This window comes from Lethenteron reissneri, chromosome 30, assembly GCF_015708825.2.
Source record: "Lethenteron reissneri isolate LAM-NWPU_2019-01 chromosome 30, ASM1570882v1, whole genome shotgun sequence".
Lineage (NCBI taxonomy): Eukaryota > Metazoa > Chordata > Hyperoartia > Petromyzontiformes > Petromyzontidae > Lethenteron > Lethenteron reissneri.
Window position 1 is genome coordinate 5,913,503 of NC_083808.1, and position 20,206 is coordinate 5,933,708.

Here is a 20,206-nt window from a genome sequence, read left to right on the forward strand (position 1 = left end):
CTGCAAGAATGGTCAAAAGGACTTGCTAATTACATAAAATGTGATTTCCTTACCATGCAGCAATGCACAACGTCCATGCTATTTTGTGCATATTGGGTTTTGCTCGTGCATGTACATCTCCAACTTGGGACAAATATTGTTTTAAAATACACTTAAATACAACCAATACCACAGTACTCAATGATGTTCAATACAATACAGTATTGGAATGTTTATTTGATAACAATGCAAAGCCCATGAAACATTGATATTACATACAACAGTAGTTAATAAAAGTGACACTGTTTAGTGGTGATGCACCAATTGCACTAACTTACCTTCATTAAACCCACAATCCAATGTACATTTGAATTTGGTTTCAAATTAACCAAGGACCGACTTGTCATTTCGATGCAGAATACAGTGGGGTTGCATTTGTGATTTTTAATGGAGTGGTCACCTTGAACACAGTAGTAGTTCTAAAAACACAACTACATGTGAAGTCAACAGCACCCGAACTGAAACCCATAACAAAAAGAGAACCATCTCCAAAAGCAATGTTTACACTGCTAAGTAATCACGTGGACGAGAACATGTTGGTTTTCCATACTGCGCCCATCCACATGCCCCTTCTTCCAAGACAGGCCAATGCCATTGTGCCCTCACCCAGGAATAAAAAGAATTACAGGTCAATTTATGGGCCTATTTACCCAGACATTTGTCTTAAATTGCATTTATTGTCACTTTGGTTGCCATATTTAGTGTTTGGGAATAGGTTGGCCGCTATTAGGACCAACATAACCATCCAAATATACTAAGGAGACTACATCAATACACTACGCTATATGTCGCAGTTATCTGGCTTGACCACCTGAATGTGAAATTGCAGTTGTTGCTCTGCATCAGCCACACGAAAGAAGACGATCAGGACCTCGGCAGAGAGCAGTGCGGGTGGTCTCAATCTTACCACCACTTAGGGACAGTCACAGGATGGAGGACTGCACAATACAGCACAACAGAGAAGAGGCCCCCCTCCCCCGTAAAATTTGACTGGAAGAAGATGTGGGCCCCACCAGGAAGACTTAAGTTGAAACTGCAAAGGATTCCAGAAGGCCTTGAACCAAAAGAGCAGACTAGAACTTGCCATGGGGGCTGGTCCAAAGCAGCAGCTTGGAACCAGCACATGGCAACACCTTCATCTGCCTCATAAAAAGGGAATGCGTTGACCGCTTCCAATGAAAACCCATGCTTAACGTAAATAACAAAAGCCCCTTCTTTAGACAACTTTTAACACGAGTTACGAAATTCGTTATGCGTGTGTAATATATTCGCCACGTATAGTGTACTGATTTTGATTTACGAAGAAAAAAGGCAACTTAAGCAACAGTTTACAAGAGCCGGCAACCGCCTGTCTTGCAGACTGGCAGGGTAGCCCTGGCGGCCATCTTAAAGACCTCACGCACGCCATCCTTGGTCTTGGCCGAGCACTCCATGTAGCCGAAGGCATTTATCCGGTTGGCCATGTCTCTTCCGTCCTTCCCCCTCACCGGCTTCTGCACAAGACAATCCTAGTGAACAGTGATGCTAAGGACTCTGAAAATGACTCAAACCATTATCAGCCTTGTTCCCACAGTAAAATTTAAACCGCTCATTAATCGTCCAAGACAAAACATTTTAATAGTTATTGTAAATGGGCACCTCGCCTGTTTCATCTTGGCAAGCTCACGCTTCGTGTTGTCGTCATTGCGCAGGTCCTTCTTATTTCCCACCAGGATGATTGGCACATTTGGGCAGAAATGTTTCACCTCTGGGGTCCACTTCTCAGGAATGTTGTCTAAAGGAACATTGAGAATGCAGGCTCAATACAAATATCCGTCTTCACAGTAGACAATGCCTTTTACCTGAATGTATGCGTGTCGCTAATTAAGCAAATATATTCATGTTTAACAATTGACACAATGCAGTGTCTTGGGGTTTGAGCTCCAACTGTCCTCGATTGAAGGTCCCAATCTAAAAATGTATCCATTTAAATAAATATATCATGGTGATCCCAATACATGCGTTACATCATGCAAATGAGAATCGATCATGGACAATTCCTACATCATATGTGGCTCGCATGATTCCTGCAGCCATGATATGATCTACATTGAAACCCCCACATTGTGATACTTCGCGTCATCTCAAGAGAAGAATTATTACATGCTTCCTGTTAACGCTTCCTTTTCAATGTATTTTGAACACTTTTTTTTTCTTCCTGCAATGGTTGTACAGGATTTCCCCACATGTCTGTGGGGATGCACGTACCCAGGTTGTCTGGACTCTGTTATTTAGAAATAAGGTACAAAGTTGTGTTTACGAACAGTCAGAAGGCATGATTCCCATCATGTCCTATATGCATGTCATGTGACCACCACACTGCATGTATAGCACACAATGCTGTTAGCATTGTCTAAACTACTAGCTCAAGGGAAGTGAATGTGTGGCCGTATTCTTGTTTTAGACTACCAACTAATGAGTTGAAAACGTGGCCATCCCATTCGACAAAGCTGAGAGCATTTCATATGGAGTGGTCACATGACATGTGTACATGCAATACATGGTGGCAGTCGTGTCATCCTGCTGTTTGTCAGATGCATACCTTTGTGTGTTGTTATTTTTCCTTGTTTACTGCCAGCACACGTTACCGTTGTGATGTGTTTTTTTCTCAACATTTACAGGGAGTTTTATATTTGAAGCCCTGTTATTTTTATCATTGCGTGGCTTTGCCAAGGGCTTGAGCGGTCATACCCAGGCTGTCAGGACTGTCGATGGAGAAGCACATGAGGATGACGTCGGCGTCCGGGTAGGAGAGCGGTCGCAGGCGGTCGTAGTCCTCCTGTCCGGCCGTGTCCCACAGCGCCAGCGCCACCTGCTCACAGGCAGTCATGCTTCAACTCCCCTCTCCTCCCACCTGAATTTAAGAGCACTAGAGCCACTTATAAAATTAGATAAAATATTGCCAATTTAAAGGTGAGCTTAAAGTAAATTTAGAGAAATGTTTTTTCTAACTACATTACTTTACCGAAAGAACCAAAGAGTATGTTCTAGAAGGGCTATGAAGCTGAAATTTAGAACAGGATAGTCAAATGCATTATAGAAAATAGATTTTAAAAAATCAACTCTATTAAATGTGATATTCCAAATGTTAGTCACTCACAATCTGATAATGAAAACATCACTCTTAAGCTAGTTAGCCTAAAATTCTAAATGTAATTCTCACAACAATCCATCTATCATTAATGCACCAATTCATTTCCTCCTATTTGGCTTGATAAAGTAGGACAACTCCATGAGCGGTTACAAGTTATAGATGCAGACAAATATTTTTGGGACGTACTTATTTCCATTAATATATACAGTGCATGTTTACTATTATACTAAAACGTACAGATGAAGTCGTTGTGAACCACATTTGCTCCCACCTGCTTGCCATCTACTTCGATATCGGCCACGTAGCTTTCAAACACAGTTGGCACGTAGACTTCGGGAAACTGATCTTTGCTGAACACGCTGAGAAGGCAGGTCTTTCCGCAGGCTCCATCCCCGACAATGACCAGCTTTTTCCTTATGACTTCCATCTGAGAAGGCAACATAACGAGTAATTTAAGTAGACAAACACTTCAACGTAGGATAAGTGTCACAACTTTATGCACTGCTGTCGGTGTACTAGTATTTTACAACTAGTCAGTGGTCCAGATAGACCTTTCAATTAGATCTGGCCACCTTTAAAGACGTACTTGTCAACCCTTAATCAGTGCCTACGTTATTACAGACCAATTCAAACCTTATTGGTCACCCGGTGCCCTTATAAATCCCATCGCAAGAGAGAAAGACAAACAAAGACAAAAAATTTGAAACGGCTGTATGCGGTATGGACCTGAAAACGCAATTTCCCTGGACAAGAATACGGGTACACTGGGTTAGCAGGTATGTAAAGATAATGGCAGCTCCACAGGATTTGAGACCCGCTGCACCTCAGTTGAGCTGACTTGAAACAAGTAAACCCGTAAAAACAAAGTTTTTCACTATAAATCCTTTATATGCGTGGCAGCGAACTTAATATAAAGGATTTAAAAATATATTCGCCTGTGGAGGACGCGGGGATCGATCCCACGACCTTTGGCATGGGAAGCGAGGGCGCTACCAACTGCGCTACTCCGCCACGGCCTGTGGAGGGGTTACGCTCTGGGCTCTTATACTGTGACGTTCAGCCAAAGCGATGAATGAGTTATATTTGAATATATGTAAAATAATTTTTTTTTGCCTAAAAAGTGTAAAATTTTGGGAATTTTTTTTCACGAACATTAATTGTCTGGCACAACGAGTCTGTGTGGAAAATGTCAGCTCGATTGGATTACACAACAAGAGACCCAACTTTTGTACAGCTGTCACTACCATTTGCTTCTTTAGATCCCGTCTTTTGTTTGCAAGCTGTGATTTTGGCTACCCAACACAAACGTTTTACTCTCGTTTGGCTCTCATTTGGTTTTAATGTTATCTACCTCCAACAGGCAAGTCGGAATAGCTCGTCACACATATACATACACTCCCACATAACTTGTTTAAACATTACCACCATCATCACTATCAATAGCATCACCACCAGCATCAATAACGTCATTCATTATCACCACCACCATGTATATCACTATCAGCAGCATCAATAACATCACCATTCTCGTCAATGACATAACCACCATTATAAAAAGTAAACCATTTTTATGTTTCCATGTAAGGGCCATGGAGCTATACAGCTCTTTTTTATAAGCGACCTGCCCACAAATGATAGCTCAAGGAAGTGGCTTATCACGTTTAAATGTATAGCAAAAAACCGGAGGACCCGGAGAAAAATCCACAACCATGGGGAGAGAGACACCACAAACTCGAAATACAGTGATACCTCGGTTCACGAACGCTTCTGTTCACGAACAACTCGGTTCACGAACAGAAAAGTTCATAAAAATATGCTCCGATTCACGAACTCCGCTTCGGTTCACGAACAGGAGCCGCGGCCATTTTAATGCTATTTCCAGGCTGTCACATGGTCGTGACTTCCTGTAGGAAGATTGTGGAGAGAAAAAGAGACAGAAAGAAGTACTGTGAGTACTGTGAAGACACTTTCAGTGACTTTTTGCTTTTTGGTGTGCTTTTTAGCACATACAGTACTGTACTGTACTACTGTACTGTACAATACTGTACTTACTGTATTGTACAGTTCACCCGTTTGAGTGCTTACTGAAGTCATCTCAAGCAAGGTTAGTGTTCTCTCTTTATACATTACTATACTGTACAGTACTAATGTGTATTGTAATTTGTTTCATATTTTTGTGCTTCAAAAACTAAAAAAAAGGTCAACGGATTAACCGGATTTACATTGAACCCTATGGGAAAATGTGCCTCGGTTCACGACCAATTCGGTTCACGACCAGAGTCAGTTCACGAATTAAGTTCGTGAACCGAGGTATCACTGTATACAGCAGGCGTCAGGGTCGGGATCGAAGCCACGACCTCGCGAGGTACTTGACGTCTCGCCACCCTCTCATAAGTAACATCACCATCAACCAATATCATCACCACGACTTGACCAACACCACCACCGTCCCCGCCACCACTACTACCAACATCACCAACCAATATCCATTGGTCGCGAAAGCCTACGTGTTAAACTGACCAACACCACCATCACCATTAACCACCACCACCACTACAAAACACTGGCTCCAACACCATCACCACTACCAATAACCACCACCGCTCCCCACCACGACTTGATCACCACCGCCCCCACTACCACCAACATCACCAACCAATATCATCCATAATAATATTGGTCGCGAAAGCCAACGTGTTAAACTGACCAATATCATCACCACCACCATTAACCACCGCCACCACCACCACTACTACTGGCTCCAACACCACCATTAACCACCACCACAAAACACTGGCTCCAACACCATCACCACTACCAATAACCATCACAAAACACTGGCTCCAACACCATCACCACTACCAATAACCACCACAGTTGTCTCCATTATTTGTCGACGCGAGGCCTACGCCCAGCCGGAGAAGCCTGCGGCGTCGCCTGGAAACGACCCGTCGTCCGACCGCGTCGATTAAAAAAAATCCGAGCTTAACAACAAGTTCAAGTTTATGTATTAGGTATAGCCCTGTGAGCCATTCGGCTCTTGAATCGAGTGCAACCGCAACAAACAAAAAACTAAAACATGAACAAAAAACATCTTAAAGTGAATATGTGACTAAGTGCAAACAAAATCCAAGAAAAGACAGCAAAATATTTCAGAAAAAACACCGTACACCAACGCTGTGTGCAAAAATCCCAGTGGGATGCACGTCAAACAACAACAACAACCACAAGACAACTTAGATTAAGGCCATCAGTCTAACTCTGTACTACACAAACATGGCTAAACCAATACACTTTTCGAAATCACCAAAATAAAGCCATGAAAGCAATGAAACAGTGATCTTAGGAACTGTGATGGAATTTTCACAATAAATGGCATAAACAACATGTACTACCAAAACCCTGCAGCCATAGCTGGCTGCATGAGTCACTCCACAACAGCAGGAGCATCAATCGGAGTATTATAATTTTTCAATGCACCTTTAAGATCAGCACACTAAATCAAAACACAGGTCATACTTTGTAGCGATCATCCGGAGCGAAACATTTAATTTTAGGCCACTGAATAGCACTGGCAGCTAGGGGTGTACAACTTCTCTAGAGCAGTTTTGAGTGAAGATCTCATAGGTAGTGACTCAAGTTTCAATTTATTGGCAACAGCATTCCAGACCCTGGGGGCATCAATAGCAAAGGCCCTTCCTCCAGTATATGTACGGCAATAGGGAATATTAAGCTGGTAAATGAGTGTAGACCTTAGGTCAAATTTGTTCTTTGAAACAGAGATGAGATCCAGCAAGTAATCTGCGGATTTTTTTGCAAGTACATCATGAATAAATAAGATCTGGTGCACAAGCCGTCGAACATTCAGAGATGTTAAGTTTGACCCAATGTAGAGATCACAGTGGTGAGATTGTTTTAGATGTAATAGATTGTTGGCGGACAGGAAACAACAACAAACACACCCCACCGCCCGCCAGATCAACGTCAAGACGCACGCGGATGGGCTTGCCGGCGTCAACCTCGGCTCGCTCGCGAGGGGAACGAAGGCAGGGGAGATGATTGAGGCGCTTACCGCGGCCGCAAAGCGAAAACCGTGGGAGACGCAGGTGGGTGGGTGACGCGGGGTCAAGGCGCGGGGTCAAGGCGCGGCAGGGTGTGACGTCACGAATAAGACCACACCCACTTTCTACTAGCCCCGCCTATCTTCTCCCGACTGACCCCGCCCACGGTTACTTAGGCCACGCCCTCTTTGTTTACGCCACGCCCTTCCCTCGCGCGATTGCAGACGCCCCCCCCCTGGAATACCCCCCCCACCGATGCTAATTAGCATAAATTATTCAAGCCACGCCTCCCGCGTTCTCCACCCAGGTGAAGCAGGTGAACACGTGGACTGGCTGGGTCGGACCTGTCCTCTGATGTGGAAGCTCAAACATTATAATCTAAATACAAGATAAGGAGACGATATGTAGTCACCTTCGTGTATGTCTGTACGTCCGCAATGTTTTTGTTATTTGATGGTTACTTGTGTTGAAGCAATGCTGCTGAAATGCATTGCCAAGTATCTGCAGGCCGTTGGCGACAAATGGGTTGCGTTCAAAGTTGCTTTTGTGATGTTTTTTTTTATGCGGAGAGACGGGGATATATGAAGGAGACATTGCTCATTCACACTCCGATGTTGGGCACGTAATGAATACTACGTGATCGATTATTATTTTTTAAATCGGTAATGCAATTAATGTTTTACTCATGACAACGATACACAACAACGCTTCAGGAGTTTGTCCACAATCCAATAATAACAAACACTCGTCAAAAACGTCCGTCTGCTGTATTCACAGCACACGTGCCACAGCAAGGGTGGCACAGTCGGGTTTTTTACAATCGGGTTTAATTGTCTTTTTATATTAAACCCGATCATCTGAGATTGGGAGAAATTTGGTTTAATTGGTTCTAATTGCAGAACCGCACTTCGCAAACTTGTCAACGATGGGCTTCATCTATTCCAAGCTAAGGAACTCACTGGCGCTCACGATTGTGGAGAAGCTCCTCGTGTTCATCAAGACCAACCTGCCCGCCGCATTCTACGACTACCCCGTGCCCGACGGCCCCCCCGAGTACGATAGCAGCACCGACGAGGAAGCAACCTAAGCCTTGGATCAGTTTCGTATTCATTAAAGCAGGTTTTAATTCCCCGAAATCGGGTTTAATTGTATTAAAGAAAAAACCCGATGCCTGCCGCTGGAAAAATCGGGGGTTTTCCACCCATGGGCCACAGAGGTAGTAGTCGCTCCATAATAAAGTTATTTTTGGGGGTTAGATCGCGTAAATATAAATGTGTCGTTAACCCACCACCACGAGACATAGCCAATTAGTAAGGGTTCTCACGTAAACAAAACGTGGCAATTACTTGCTATTTAAGCACACCAGTATGTTGGGAGTTCATCTTCTTGGTTCTTTCGGGAAAGTCACGTAGAAGGGAAATAATAAAAATTTTACATAATAAAATAATTCTCACGACGTTTCGGCCACAACGCAAGCAGCCGTCCCTCAGGTGAAGACCAGGTCTGTCGGGGAGACAGCGTCTGAATGAAACACCACCACGCTTGGAGCGTATATTTAAGCTGGGTTGAAAGGGGGGAAGGGCGCCTTGACAAATAATTTGCATATCAAGAGGAATTTAGCATATTTATGGGAAATGCAGATATGTGATTAGTACTCATTGTGAAATGCTAAAAAATTGCCTCCGGGGCAGATAACACTGGTTTAATGAGTAAAATGTAGCTTATGTCCTGAATACTAACTTTGTAGGTGGAATTTGAAAATCGTATGTATGGTTTTAGTTGTTTGATATTTGTTTACATTCATGATGTATTTTATGGTTTCTGCTGAATTAATGTATATAGCCATAATGTATCTGTTTAAAGTGTGTCTTGCTTTCGTGTTCTGTGTGAATTCAGGACTGACAGTTATATTCATTCCCGAATAAGCAAGCGATTAGCAATGCTTTGCCCCGTAGATAAAGTGTAGCTATTGACGTCTTTAAGTACGTCATACAACTTGTGTTAAGAACCTAAGGTAGTAAAACTGGAAAACCAGGGTTTGGCACTTGGGACTCCTGCTGGGGTGGAGTTAATAGCAGGGTTGTGCTGCAAGAATGGTCAAAAGGACTTAATAATTACATAAAATGTGATTTCCTTACCATGCAGCAATGCACAACGTCGCATGCTATTTTGTGCATATTGGGTTTTGCTTATGCATGTACATCTCCAACTTGGGACAAATAGTTTAAAATACACTTAAATGCAACCAATACCACAGTACTCAATGATGTTCAATACAATACAGTATTGGAATGTTTATTTGATAACAATGCAAAGCCCATGAAACATTGATATTACATACAACAGTAGTTAATAAAAGTGACACTGTTTAGTGGTGATGCACCAATTGCACTAACTTACCTTCATTAAACCCACAATCCAATGTACATTTGAATTTGGTTTCAAATTAACCAAGGACCGACTTGTCATTTCAATGCAGAATACAGTGGGGTTGCATTTGTGATTTTTAATGGAGTGGTCACCTTGAACACAGTAGTAGTTCTAGAAACACAACTACGTGTGAAGTCAACAGCACCCGAACTGAAACCCATAACAAAAAGAGAACCATCTCCAAAAGCAATGTTTACACTGCTAAGTAATCACATGGAGAGAACATGTTGGTTTTCCATACTGCACCCATCCACATGCCCCTTCTTCCAAGACAGGCCAATGCCAGTGTGCCCTCACCCAGGAATAAAAAGAATTACAGGTCAATTTATGGGCCTATTTACCCAGACATTGTCTTAAATTGCATTTATTGTCACTTTGGTTGCCATATTTAGTGTTCGGGAACAGGTTGGCCGCTATTACTTAGGACCAACATAACCATCCAAATATACTAAGGAGACTACATCAATACACTACGCTATATGTCGCAGTTATCTGGCTTGACCACCTGAATGTGAAATTGCAGTTGTTGCTCTGCATCAGCCACACGAAAGAAGACGATCAGAACCTCAGCAGAGAGCAGTGCGGGTGGTCTCAATCTTACCACCACTTGGGACAGTCACAGGATGGAGGACTGCACAATACAGCACAACAGAGAAGAGGCCCCCCTCCCCCGTAAAATTTGGCTGGAAGAAGATGTGGGCCCCACCAGGAAGACTTAAGTTGAAACTGCAAAGGATTCCAGAAGGCCTTAAACCAAAAGAGCAGACTAGCACTTGCCATGGGGGCTGGTCCAAAGCAGCAGCTTGGAACCAGCACATGGCAATACCTTCATCTGCCTCAGAAAAAGGGAATGCGTTGACGGCTTCCAATGAAAACCCATGCTTAACGTAAATAACGAAAGCCCCTTCTTTAGACAACTTTTAACACTGAGTTACGAAATTCGTTATGCGTGTGTAATATATTCGCCACGTATAGTGTACTGATTTTGATTTACGAAGAAAAAAAGGCAACTTAAGCAACAGTTTACAAGAGCCGGCAACCGCCTGTCTTCTTGCGCTTGCGGACTTGCAGGGCAGCCCTGGTGGCCATCTCAAAGACCTCACGCACGCCATCCTTGGTCTTGGCAGAGCACTCCATGTAGCCGAAGGCATTTATCCGGTTGGCCATGTCTCTTCCGTCCTCCCCCCTCACCGGCTCCTGCACAAGACAATCCCAGTGAACAGTGATGCCAAGGACTCTGAAAATGACTCAACAACCATTATCAGCCTTGTTCCCACAGTAAAATTTAAACCGCTCATTATTAATCGTCCAAGACAAAACATTAAAATAGTTATTGTAAATCCTCACCTGTTTCATCTTGGCAAGCTCACGCTTTGTGTTGTCGTCATTGCGCAGGTCCTTCTTATTTCCCACCAGGATGATTGGCACATTTGGGCAGAAATGTTTCACTTCTGGGGTCCACTTCTCAGGAATGTTTTCTAAAGGAACATTGAGAATGCAGGCTCGATACAAATATCCGTTCTCACAGTAGACAATGCCTTTTACCTGAATGTATGCGTGTCGCTAATTAAGCAAATATATTCATGTTTAACAATTGACACAATGCAGTGTCTTGGGGTTTGAGCTCCAACTGTCCTGGATTGAAGGTCCCAATCTAAAAATGTATTCCATTTAAATAAATATATCATGGTGATCCCAATACATGCGTCACATCATGCAAATGAGAATCGATCATGGACAATTCCTACATCATGTGGCTTGCATGATTCCTGCAGCCATGATATGATCTACATTGAAACCCCCACATTGTGATACTTCGCGTCATCTCAAGAGAAGAATTATTACACGCTTCCTGTTAACGCTTCCCTTTCAATGTATTTTGAACACTGTTTTTTTTTCTTCCCGCAATGGTTGTACAGGATTTCCCCACATGTCTGAGAGGATGCACGTACCCAGGTTGTCAGGACTCTGTTATTTAGAAATAAGGTACAAAGTTGTGTTTATGAACAGCCAGAAGGCATGACTCCCATCATGTCCTATATGCATGTCATGTGACCACCACACTGCATATATAGCACACAATGCTGTTAGCATTGTCTAAACTACTAGCTCAAGGGAAGTGAATGTGTGGCCGTATTATTGTTTTAGACCACCAAATAATCAGTTGAAAACGTGGCCATCCCATTCGACAAAGCTGAGAGCATTTCATATGCAGTGGTCACATGACATGTGTACATGCAAGACATGGTGGCAGTCGTGTCATCCTGCTGTTTGTCAGATGCATACCTTTGTGTGTTGTTCTTTTTCCTTGTTTACTGCCAGCACACGTTACCGTTGTGATGTGTTTTTTTCTCAACATTTACAGGGAGTTTTATATTTGAAGTCCTGTTATTTTTATCATTGCGTGGCTTCGCCAAGTGCTTGAGTGGTCATACCCAGGCTGTCAGGACTGTCGATGGAGAAGCACATGAGGATGACGTCGGTGTCCGGGTAGGAGAGCGGTCGCAGGCGGTCGTAGTCCTCCTGTCCGGCCGTGTCCCACAGCGCCAGCTCCACCTGCTCACAGGCACAGTCATGCTTCAACTCCCCTCTCCCACCTGAATTTAAGAACACTAGAGCCACTTATAAAATTTGATAAAATATTGTTAATTTAAAGGTGAGCTTAAAGTAAATTTAGAGAATTATGTTTTTTTTTTCTAACTACATTACTTTACCGAAAGAACCAAAGAGTATGTTCTAGAAGGGCTATGAAGCTGAAATTTAGAACAGATAGTCAAATGCATTATAAGAAATACATTTTAAAAATCAACCCTATTAAATGTGATTCAAAATGTTAGTCACTCACAATCTGATAATGAAAACATCACTCTTAAGCTAGTTAGCCTAAAATTCTAAATGTAATTCTCACAACAATCTATCAATAATGTACCAATTCATTTCCTCCTGTTTGGCTTGATAAAGTAGGAAAACTCCATGAGCGGTTACAAGTTATAGATGCAGACAAATATTTTTGGGACGTACTTATTTCCATTAATATATACAGTGCATGTTTATTTTTATACTAAAACGGACAGATGAAGTCGTTGTGAACCACATTTGCTCCCACCTGCTTGCCATCTACTTCGATATCGGCCACGTAGTTTTCAAACACAGTTGGCACGTAGACTTCGGGAAACTGATCTTTGCTGAACACGATGAGAAGGCAGGTCTTTCCGCAGGCTCCATCCCCGACAATGACCAGCTTTTTCCTTATGGCTGCCATCTGAGAAGGCAACATAACGAGTAATTTAAGTAGACAAACACTTCAACGTAGGATCAGTGTCACAACTTTATGCACTGCTGTCGGTGTACTAGTATTTCACAACTAGTCAGTGGTCCAGATAGACCTTTCAATTAGATCTGGCCACCTTTAAAGACGTACTTGTCAACCCTTAATCAGTGCCTACGTTATTACAGACCAATGCAGACCTTATTGGTCACCCGGTGCCCTTATAAATCCCATCGCAAGGGAGAAAGACAAGCAAAGACAAAAAATGTTGAAACGGCTGTACGCCGTATGGACCTGAAAACGCAATTTCCCTGGACAAGAATACGGGTACACTGGGTTAGCAGGTATGTAAAGATAATGGAAGCTCCACAGGATTAGAGACCCGCTGCACCTCAGTTGAGCTGACTTGAAAAATAATCCAAAACGTTTCGTAAAATAAACGCAACCTCCACCTTAATTGCACCAGTCACGAACCACGAGGATTTTTTTAGACACTCTACATCACAGGCTGACTGGTCAATTCTAAGACTTGCCATGGCCCAAAACGTTCTAAGCAACGTGAATCAGATCCACCAGGTGATCCATTTATAAACATCCCATCATCGTAATCGACAACGATAAACGTACACGTCCCCCCACCAACCTCAATACAATTAAATATTGCAAGTCTCTTCTGCGATGGGAGACATTGCTTTCACACGATTCAAAAACTCCTTCGAAAGGGGCCATTGAAAATCAGTGGCGTATCTTATAAATGGATCACCTTGTATTGTTGTGTTCTTGTACACCACTGCCAATGCATGAACTTACTTTTCAGACCTCATCGTGTGGCGTTCGAATGACAGTACAAATCACAGCGTGTCATCAGTGCAGAGTTGGTTTCTTTGGACAAACTAACCAGAAGGCAACACAGGACCCCACTAAAATGGCTCCCCTGTGCCTCCCAGACACTTCCTTTTACACAACAAGAGACCCAAATTTTGTATAGCTGTCACTACCATTTGCTTCTTTAGATCCCGTCTTTTGTTTGCAAGCTGTGATTTTGGCTACCCAACACAAACGTTTCTCTCATTTGGCTCTCATTTGTTTTTAACGTTATCTACCTCCAACAAGCAAGTCGGAATAGCTCGTCACACATATACATACACTCCCACATGACTTGTTTAAACATTACCACCATCATCACTATCAATAGCATCACCACCAGCATCAATAACGTCATTCATTATCACCACCACCATGTACATCACTATCAGCAGCATCAATAACATCACCATTCTCGTCAATGACATAACCACCATTATAAAAAGTAAACAATTTTTATGTTTCCATGTAAGGTCCATGGAGCTATATAGCTCTTTTTTATAAGCGACCTGCCCACAAATGATAGCTCAAGGAAGTGGCTTATCACGTATAAATGTATAGCAAAAAACCGGAGGACCCGGAGAAAAATACACACGACCACAGGGAGAGACACCATAAACTCGAAATATACAGCAGGCGTCAGGGTCGGGATCGAAGCCACGACCTCGCGAGGTATTTGACGTCTCGCCACCCTCTCATAAGTAACATCACCATCAACCAATATCATCACCACGACTTGACCAACACCAACACCGCCACCATTACCACCAACATCCACCAATATCCATTGGTCGCGAAAGCCTACGTGTTAAACTGACCAACATCACCACCACCACCACCAGTAACCACCGCCACAAACACTACTGGCTCCAACACCACCATCAACCACCACCACTACAAAACACTGGCTCCAACACCATTCACCACTACCAATAACCACCACCGCCCCCACTACCACCAACATCACCAAACAATATCATCCATAATAATATTGGTCGCGAAAGCCTACGTGTAAAACTGACCAATATCATTACAACCACCATTAACCACCGCCACCACCACCACTACTGGCTCCAACACCACCATTAACCACCACCACAAAACACTGGCTCCATCACCACTACCAATAACCATCACCACAAAACACTGGCTCCAACACCATCACCACCACCATTAACCACCGCCACCACCATTTCTGGCTCCAACACCACCATTAACCACCACCATTAACCATCACCACCACAAAACACTGGCTCCAACACCATCACCACTACCAATAACCATCACCACCACCACCACAGTTGTCTCCATTATTTGTCGACGCGAGGCCTACGCCCAGCCGGAGAAGCCTGCGGCGTCGCCTGGAAACGACCCGTCGTCCGGCCGCGTCGATTAAAAAAAAATGCCGAGCTTAACAACAACAACAACAACACACCCCACCGCCCGCCAGCTCAACGTCAAGACGCACGCGGATGGGCTTGCCGGCGTCAACCTCGGCTCGCTCGCGAGGGGAACGAAGGCAGGGGAGATGATTGAGGACGCTTACCGCCGCCGCAAATCGAAGACCGTGAGAGACGCGGGCGGGTGGGTGGGTGACGCGGGGTCAAGGCGCGGGGTCAAGGCGCGGCAGGGTGTGACGTCACGAATAAGACCACACCCACTTTCTACTAGCCCCGCCTATCTTCTCCCGACTGACCCCGCCCACTGTTACTTAGGCCACGCCCTCTTTGTTTACGCCACGCCCCTCTCACGCGATTGCAGCCGCCCCCCCCCCCTGGAATCCCCCCCCCACCGATGCTAATTAGCATAAATTATTCAAGCCACGCCTCCCGCGTTCTCCACCCAGGTGAAGCACGTGAACACGTGGACTGACTGGGTCGGACCTGTGCTCTGATGTGGAAGCTCAAACATTATAATCGCTCGCGTCCTCGCGCAGAATCTAAATACAAGATAAGGAGACGATATGTAGTCACCTTCATGTATGTCTGTCTGTCTCCACGTCCTCAATGTTTTTGTTATTTGATGGCTACTTGTGTTGAAGCAATGCTGCTGAAATGCATCCGCAGGCCGTTGGCGACACATCGGTTGTGTTCAAAGTTGCTTTGTGGTGTTTTTTTGATGCGGAGAGACGGGGATATATGAATAAGACATTGCTCTTCTTGGTTCTTTCGGTAAAGTCACGTAGAATGGAAATAATAAAATAATAAAAATAAAACAACATAATTCCCACGACGTTTCGGCCACAACGCAAGCAGCCGTCCTCAGGTGGAGAACAGGTCTGTCGAGGAGACAGTCATTGCTCATTCACGCTCCGATGTTGGGCACGTAATGAATACTACGTGATCGATTTTATTTTTAATTCGGAAATGCAATTCATGTTTTACTCATGACAACGATTCACAACAACGCTTCAGGAGTTTGTCCACAATCCAATAATAACAAACAAGCAAGGGTGGCACAGTCGGGTTTTTTACAATCGGGTTTAAGTGTCTTTTTATATTAAACCCGATCATCTGAGATTGGGAGAAATCCGGTTTAATTGGTTCTAATTGCGGCATCCGAGCGGAACTTCTCAACGACGGGCTTCATCTATTCCAAGCGAAGGAACTCACTGGCGCCCACGATTGTGGAGGAGAAGCTCCTCGTGTTCATCAAGACCAACCTGCCCGCCGCATTCTACGACTACCCCGTGCCCGACGGCCCCCCGAGTACGATAGCAGCACCGACGAGGAAGCAGCCTAAGCCTTGGGTCAGAGTTTCGTATTCATTAAGCCAGGTTTTAATTCCCCGATATCGGGTTTAATTGTATTAAAGAAAAAACCCGATGCCTGCCGCTGGAAAAAATCGTGGTTTTTTTCACCCATGGGCCACAGAGGTAGAGTCGCTCCATAATAAAGTTATTTTTGGGGGTTAGATCGCGTAAATATAAATGTGTCGTTAACCCACCACCACGAGACATAGCCAATTAGTCAGGGTTCTCACGTAAACAAAACGTGGCAATGACTTGCTATTTAAGCACACCGGTATGTTGGGAGTTGCTCATTTACTGCGCCCTCTGTAAGCAGTGGGTGTTGAATGCGCTGTTTGTTTTTCGATTGTGTGCCTGTGCGCCGCTGCCAACGCATTGTCGCCAATGTAATGTGTTTACAATATACTGTAGCTTTTTAGCAATTGAACAAAAAGCTGCAGTGCTCTCACCAATAGCATCTGGTGACCCAGAAACATTCAACAAACTTTACCGCTGATGATACCCAGAAGGTCAATGCCGCCCCCGAGTTTGCTTTAACACATTCTGCTGGATACTACGAACTTTACTCTCTGCAGCCAGGGTGCTAAGGAAATTGCTGCGGCCTGTTGTGGATGGATAAGAGAGGTCACCTGAGCTTTCCGAAGTAATTCTGTGATATACCTTTCCGTGGACCATTCTTTTTTCACGGAGTGAATGCACAGAGCAGTGTTCTGCGAGTTGCAAGTGGATTCTTCATCTCGTGGCGTATAATGGGGGCATTTTGTGCAGAAATCGGTCGCTGCCGCTCTGCCTCTTTACTGGAATATACTAAACTTAGTAAGATTTTTTTTTTTAGCAGGTAAGGCCCACTGAGCAGAGGTCGCAATCGGGTACCCGATACCCGTACCCTACCCGATACCCGGCTACCCGTATCCGGCCGGGTACGAGTATCCGTTTGCGACCCTGGTGCGGCCGGGTACGGGTAGACCGTGAGTCACTGGTGAGTCACCGTTTGTCACTCATTTCCCAACGTCTTGTCTCTTCTCGCAATTCAAGTTCCTAGAATCAACCCACCCGCGCCTGCAACATGGCTTCATCCCAGAGGTCGCAATCGGGTACCCGTACCCTACCGGATACCCGGCCGGGTGCGGGTAGCCGAGTATTGGGTAGGGTACAGGTACCTGATTGCGACCCTGGTGCGGCCGGGTACGGATACGGGTAAGGAATCAAAACCCGTTTGCGACCTCTGCCACTGAGCGATATAGTTATTTTTCAGAATACCACCTCGCCACAAATGATAGCTCAACGAAGTGGCTTATCATGTGGGAATGTATAGCAGCCAACTACTCTCAAGCACATTTCTAAATGTTGAAGGAAAAACCGGAGGACCCGGAGAAAAATCTACGCGACCACGGAGAGAACGTGCAAACTCAAAATATGCAGGCGTCAGGGTCGGGATCAAACCCAAGGTTTCATGCACACCAGGCAAGGTGGTTAACATCTCACCACTGCGGCACCCAAACATAAATTTGAGCCCTGATTTTGATAAAAGATGTATCCTCAAATATGGCCATATTCACGCTGATCAGTGGGTGAATGAAGATGCTTGCATGCCAGGCGAATAATGTGCTTTGATCACACTTTTTTTTATCATGTTTTTCCTTTAGGCCAGTAGAATGAAAGAGATATTAGATGAGTGTCAAGAAAGTACAGTACAGAGAGTACAAATGAATGACTCCAAACAAGACAATGATACCATGCAGATGGGAGCACAGAATACGTGACCAGTCCAAATGAGACAGAACGAGACGGTACAGATGAAAGAATAGACAAAAGGGTATCAAATGAGGCCAGTACAAACAAGACAGCACACAATATAAAGACAGTACGAAAATATAGAATCAACAAGACAGCACTTGAAAAGATTTACAGTACACATGAGACGGTACAAAAGGATATACGGTACAAATGACATCAGAACTGTATAAACAAGGAAGTATGAGACAGACTGTATAAATGACACATTCAAATGAGGTGGACCGTACAAAACATACAGACGAGACAAACTGCGATATTATGAATGGGGCAGTATGTATGTAATTTGAACTTTCGCACCGTACGTAGCCAACCGTGCTAAACGGAGGCGAGGGTTATATAGTACAAATTATAAAGGTCGTTCAAATAAAACTACCAGCGAAGACGGTATACATTTTACGAGAAATGAGAATAGGGTTTTTCCCCTTTTTTCTGGCAACGAAACAGGTGTGAAGATATTATTGGTTCTTTCGGTAAAGTCACGTAGAAGGGAAATAAAACAATTTGTTTAATATTTTTATTATTTTATTATTTCCCTTCGACGTGACTTTACCGAAAGAACCAAGAATATGAATCCCTGCAGTCACGAAAGCTTTAAATCAAAATTTTGGTGTTAAGATGAAACTGATTTGTTCGCACCGTTTGTCTCTAGTGTGGACCAATCAGTTTCAAAGACAATGCATATATTATCAGAGTATGTTTTTTTTGCATTCTGACCACAAGTATTGTGGTTAATGCAGACATGATTTCTTGTACAAGGTTTCAGTTTGGTGTTTTAACATCTTAACACAGCTGTTTTGTTGCCAGAAATAAGGGGAAAACCTATTCTATATTGGTGCTGGAAAAGGAGGTCCCATGGTATTTTGAGAAATACAGTGCAGACAAGACCGTAAAAGCAAGAAATAAAATTGGTTCTGCAATCGAATAGTGACCCCCCCCCCCAAGTCGCTACATGCCTCATAGATGCCCAAATGTTTAAGCAAGTTAGCAGTGACCTTTGAGCAGTATTGATCCACGTCCTTTGTTTAACTAAGTAAGAATCCTTTAAACCTGAGAGCAGCCACCCACCGCGATTGAGAGTTTTTATTACCCCTAACAATGAAGAGGGTGGATTTAACAAAAAGATCCAACATATTCAATTACATGACTTCTTGAACAAGAGTCTCGAGACTGGGTTTCTCATATGCATAGCGTAGAGGACGTTGCTTTTACATTATGGGTGCCTTTGGCTGTATAAGTTTAGGCCATGCCACAGCTGGCACATATGAAATATTGAAAATTGTGCCTCTTGATGTGAACTGCTAACTTGGCACAGGGTGGAGTGCAGGAGGTACATCTGCCACTCATCCATGTCAGTTAATACTGGTAGGAACCTCCTGGTTACACTAGTCCCACAGGGGAGTATTGTGTACGTCCGTCCGTCGTGCAGGGAGGGGCTGGGTGGGGAGGGGCTGGGTGGGGAGGGTAGGGAGGGGCTGGGTGGGGAGGGGGAGGGGTAGGGCTGGGTGGGGAGGGGCTGGTCACCCCTTGGTGCCCTTATAAAGCTCAATGATTAACCTACTCACGCCGGCTTGTGCTCGCCCTCACAGTCGGGCATATTTGTGGAATACACCACGCCGCCGTTGACCCTGGCCATTGACCGAGCAACCCAACGTTCCTACCAGCTCCCTCCGTAGGAATGTGTTCCATAACATCTGGGCCTGTCCTGTGATCTGTTTCCAATGGATCTTTACCACTGAACGTGGCCTTATAGTAAATTTTACCTGGTACAAGCACCGTGGTGATATCACCAGCACATAGTGGAAAATGCCCTCTGTTGTTGTAAGTAATATGCACAAAAAATTGCATCACTCAAAAATACGTTTGTT

At 44.1% G+C, this 20,206-nt stretch overlaps 2 protein-coding genes across 8 annotated transcripts; both read right to left on the bottom strand.

Annotated features, from left to right (window-relative positions):
- Nucleotides 1-181: 181 nt before the first annotated feature.
- LOC133349453 (rho-related GTP-binding protein RhoA-C-like) lies at nucleotides 182-7,310 on the bottom strand. 5 transcript variants are annotated; one of them, XM_061562914.1, is made up of 6 exons: nucleotides 7,245-7,260; nucleotides 4,922-5,076; nucleotides 3,444-3,599; nucleotides 2,770-2,890; nucleotides 1,683-1,813; nucleotides 182-1,532 (listed from the first exon to the last, which is right to left on the bottom strand). In XM_061562914.1, exons 3-6 carry the CDS (start codon nucleotides 3,597-3,599, stop codon nucleotides 1,368-1,370), a joined length of 573 nt encoding a protein of 190 aa, XP_061418898.1. In that variant the 5' UTR covers nucleotides 4,922-5,076; nucleotides 7,245-7,260; the 3' UTR covers nucleotides 182-1,367. The 5 variants fall into 5 exon arrangements, with proteins under 5 accessions (XP_061418898.1, XP_061418897.1, XP_061418896.1 ...); XM_061562913.1 differs by lacking the exon at nucleotides 7,245-7,260 and adding an exon at nucleotides 7,168-7,236; XM_061562912.1 differs by lacking the exon at nucleotides 4,922-5,076 and having other exon boundaries at nucleotides 7,245-7,310.
- Nucleotides 7,311-9,497: 2,187 nt separating this feature from the next.
- Nucleotides 9,498-15,416, bottom strand: LOC133349452 (rho-related GTP-binding protein RhoA-D-like). 3 transcript variants are annotated; one of them, XM_061562909.1, is made up of 5 exons: nucleotides 15,342-15,416; nucleotides 12,770-12,925; nucleotides 12,099-12,219; nucleotides 11,011-11,141; nucleotides 9,498-10,860 (listed from the first exon to the last, which is right to left on the bottom strand). In XM_061562909.1, the coding sequence occupies exons 2-5, from the start codon at nucleotides 12,923-12,925 to the stop codon at nucleotides 10,687-10,689; spliced, it is 582 nt and encodes a 193-aa protein (XP_061418893.1). In that variant the 5' UTR covers nucleotides 15,342-15,416; the 3' UTR covers nucleotides 9,498-10,686. The 3 variants fall into 3 exon arrangements, with proteins under 3 accessions (XP_061418893.1, XP_061418894.1, XP_061418892.1); XM_061562910.1 differs by having other exon boundaries at nucleotides 15,264-15,373; XM_061562908.1 differs by lacking the exon at nucleotides 15,342-15,416 and having other exon boundaries at nucleotides 12,770-12,940.
- Nucleotides 15,417-20,206: the final 4,790 nt, after the last annotated feature.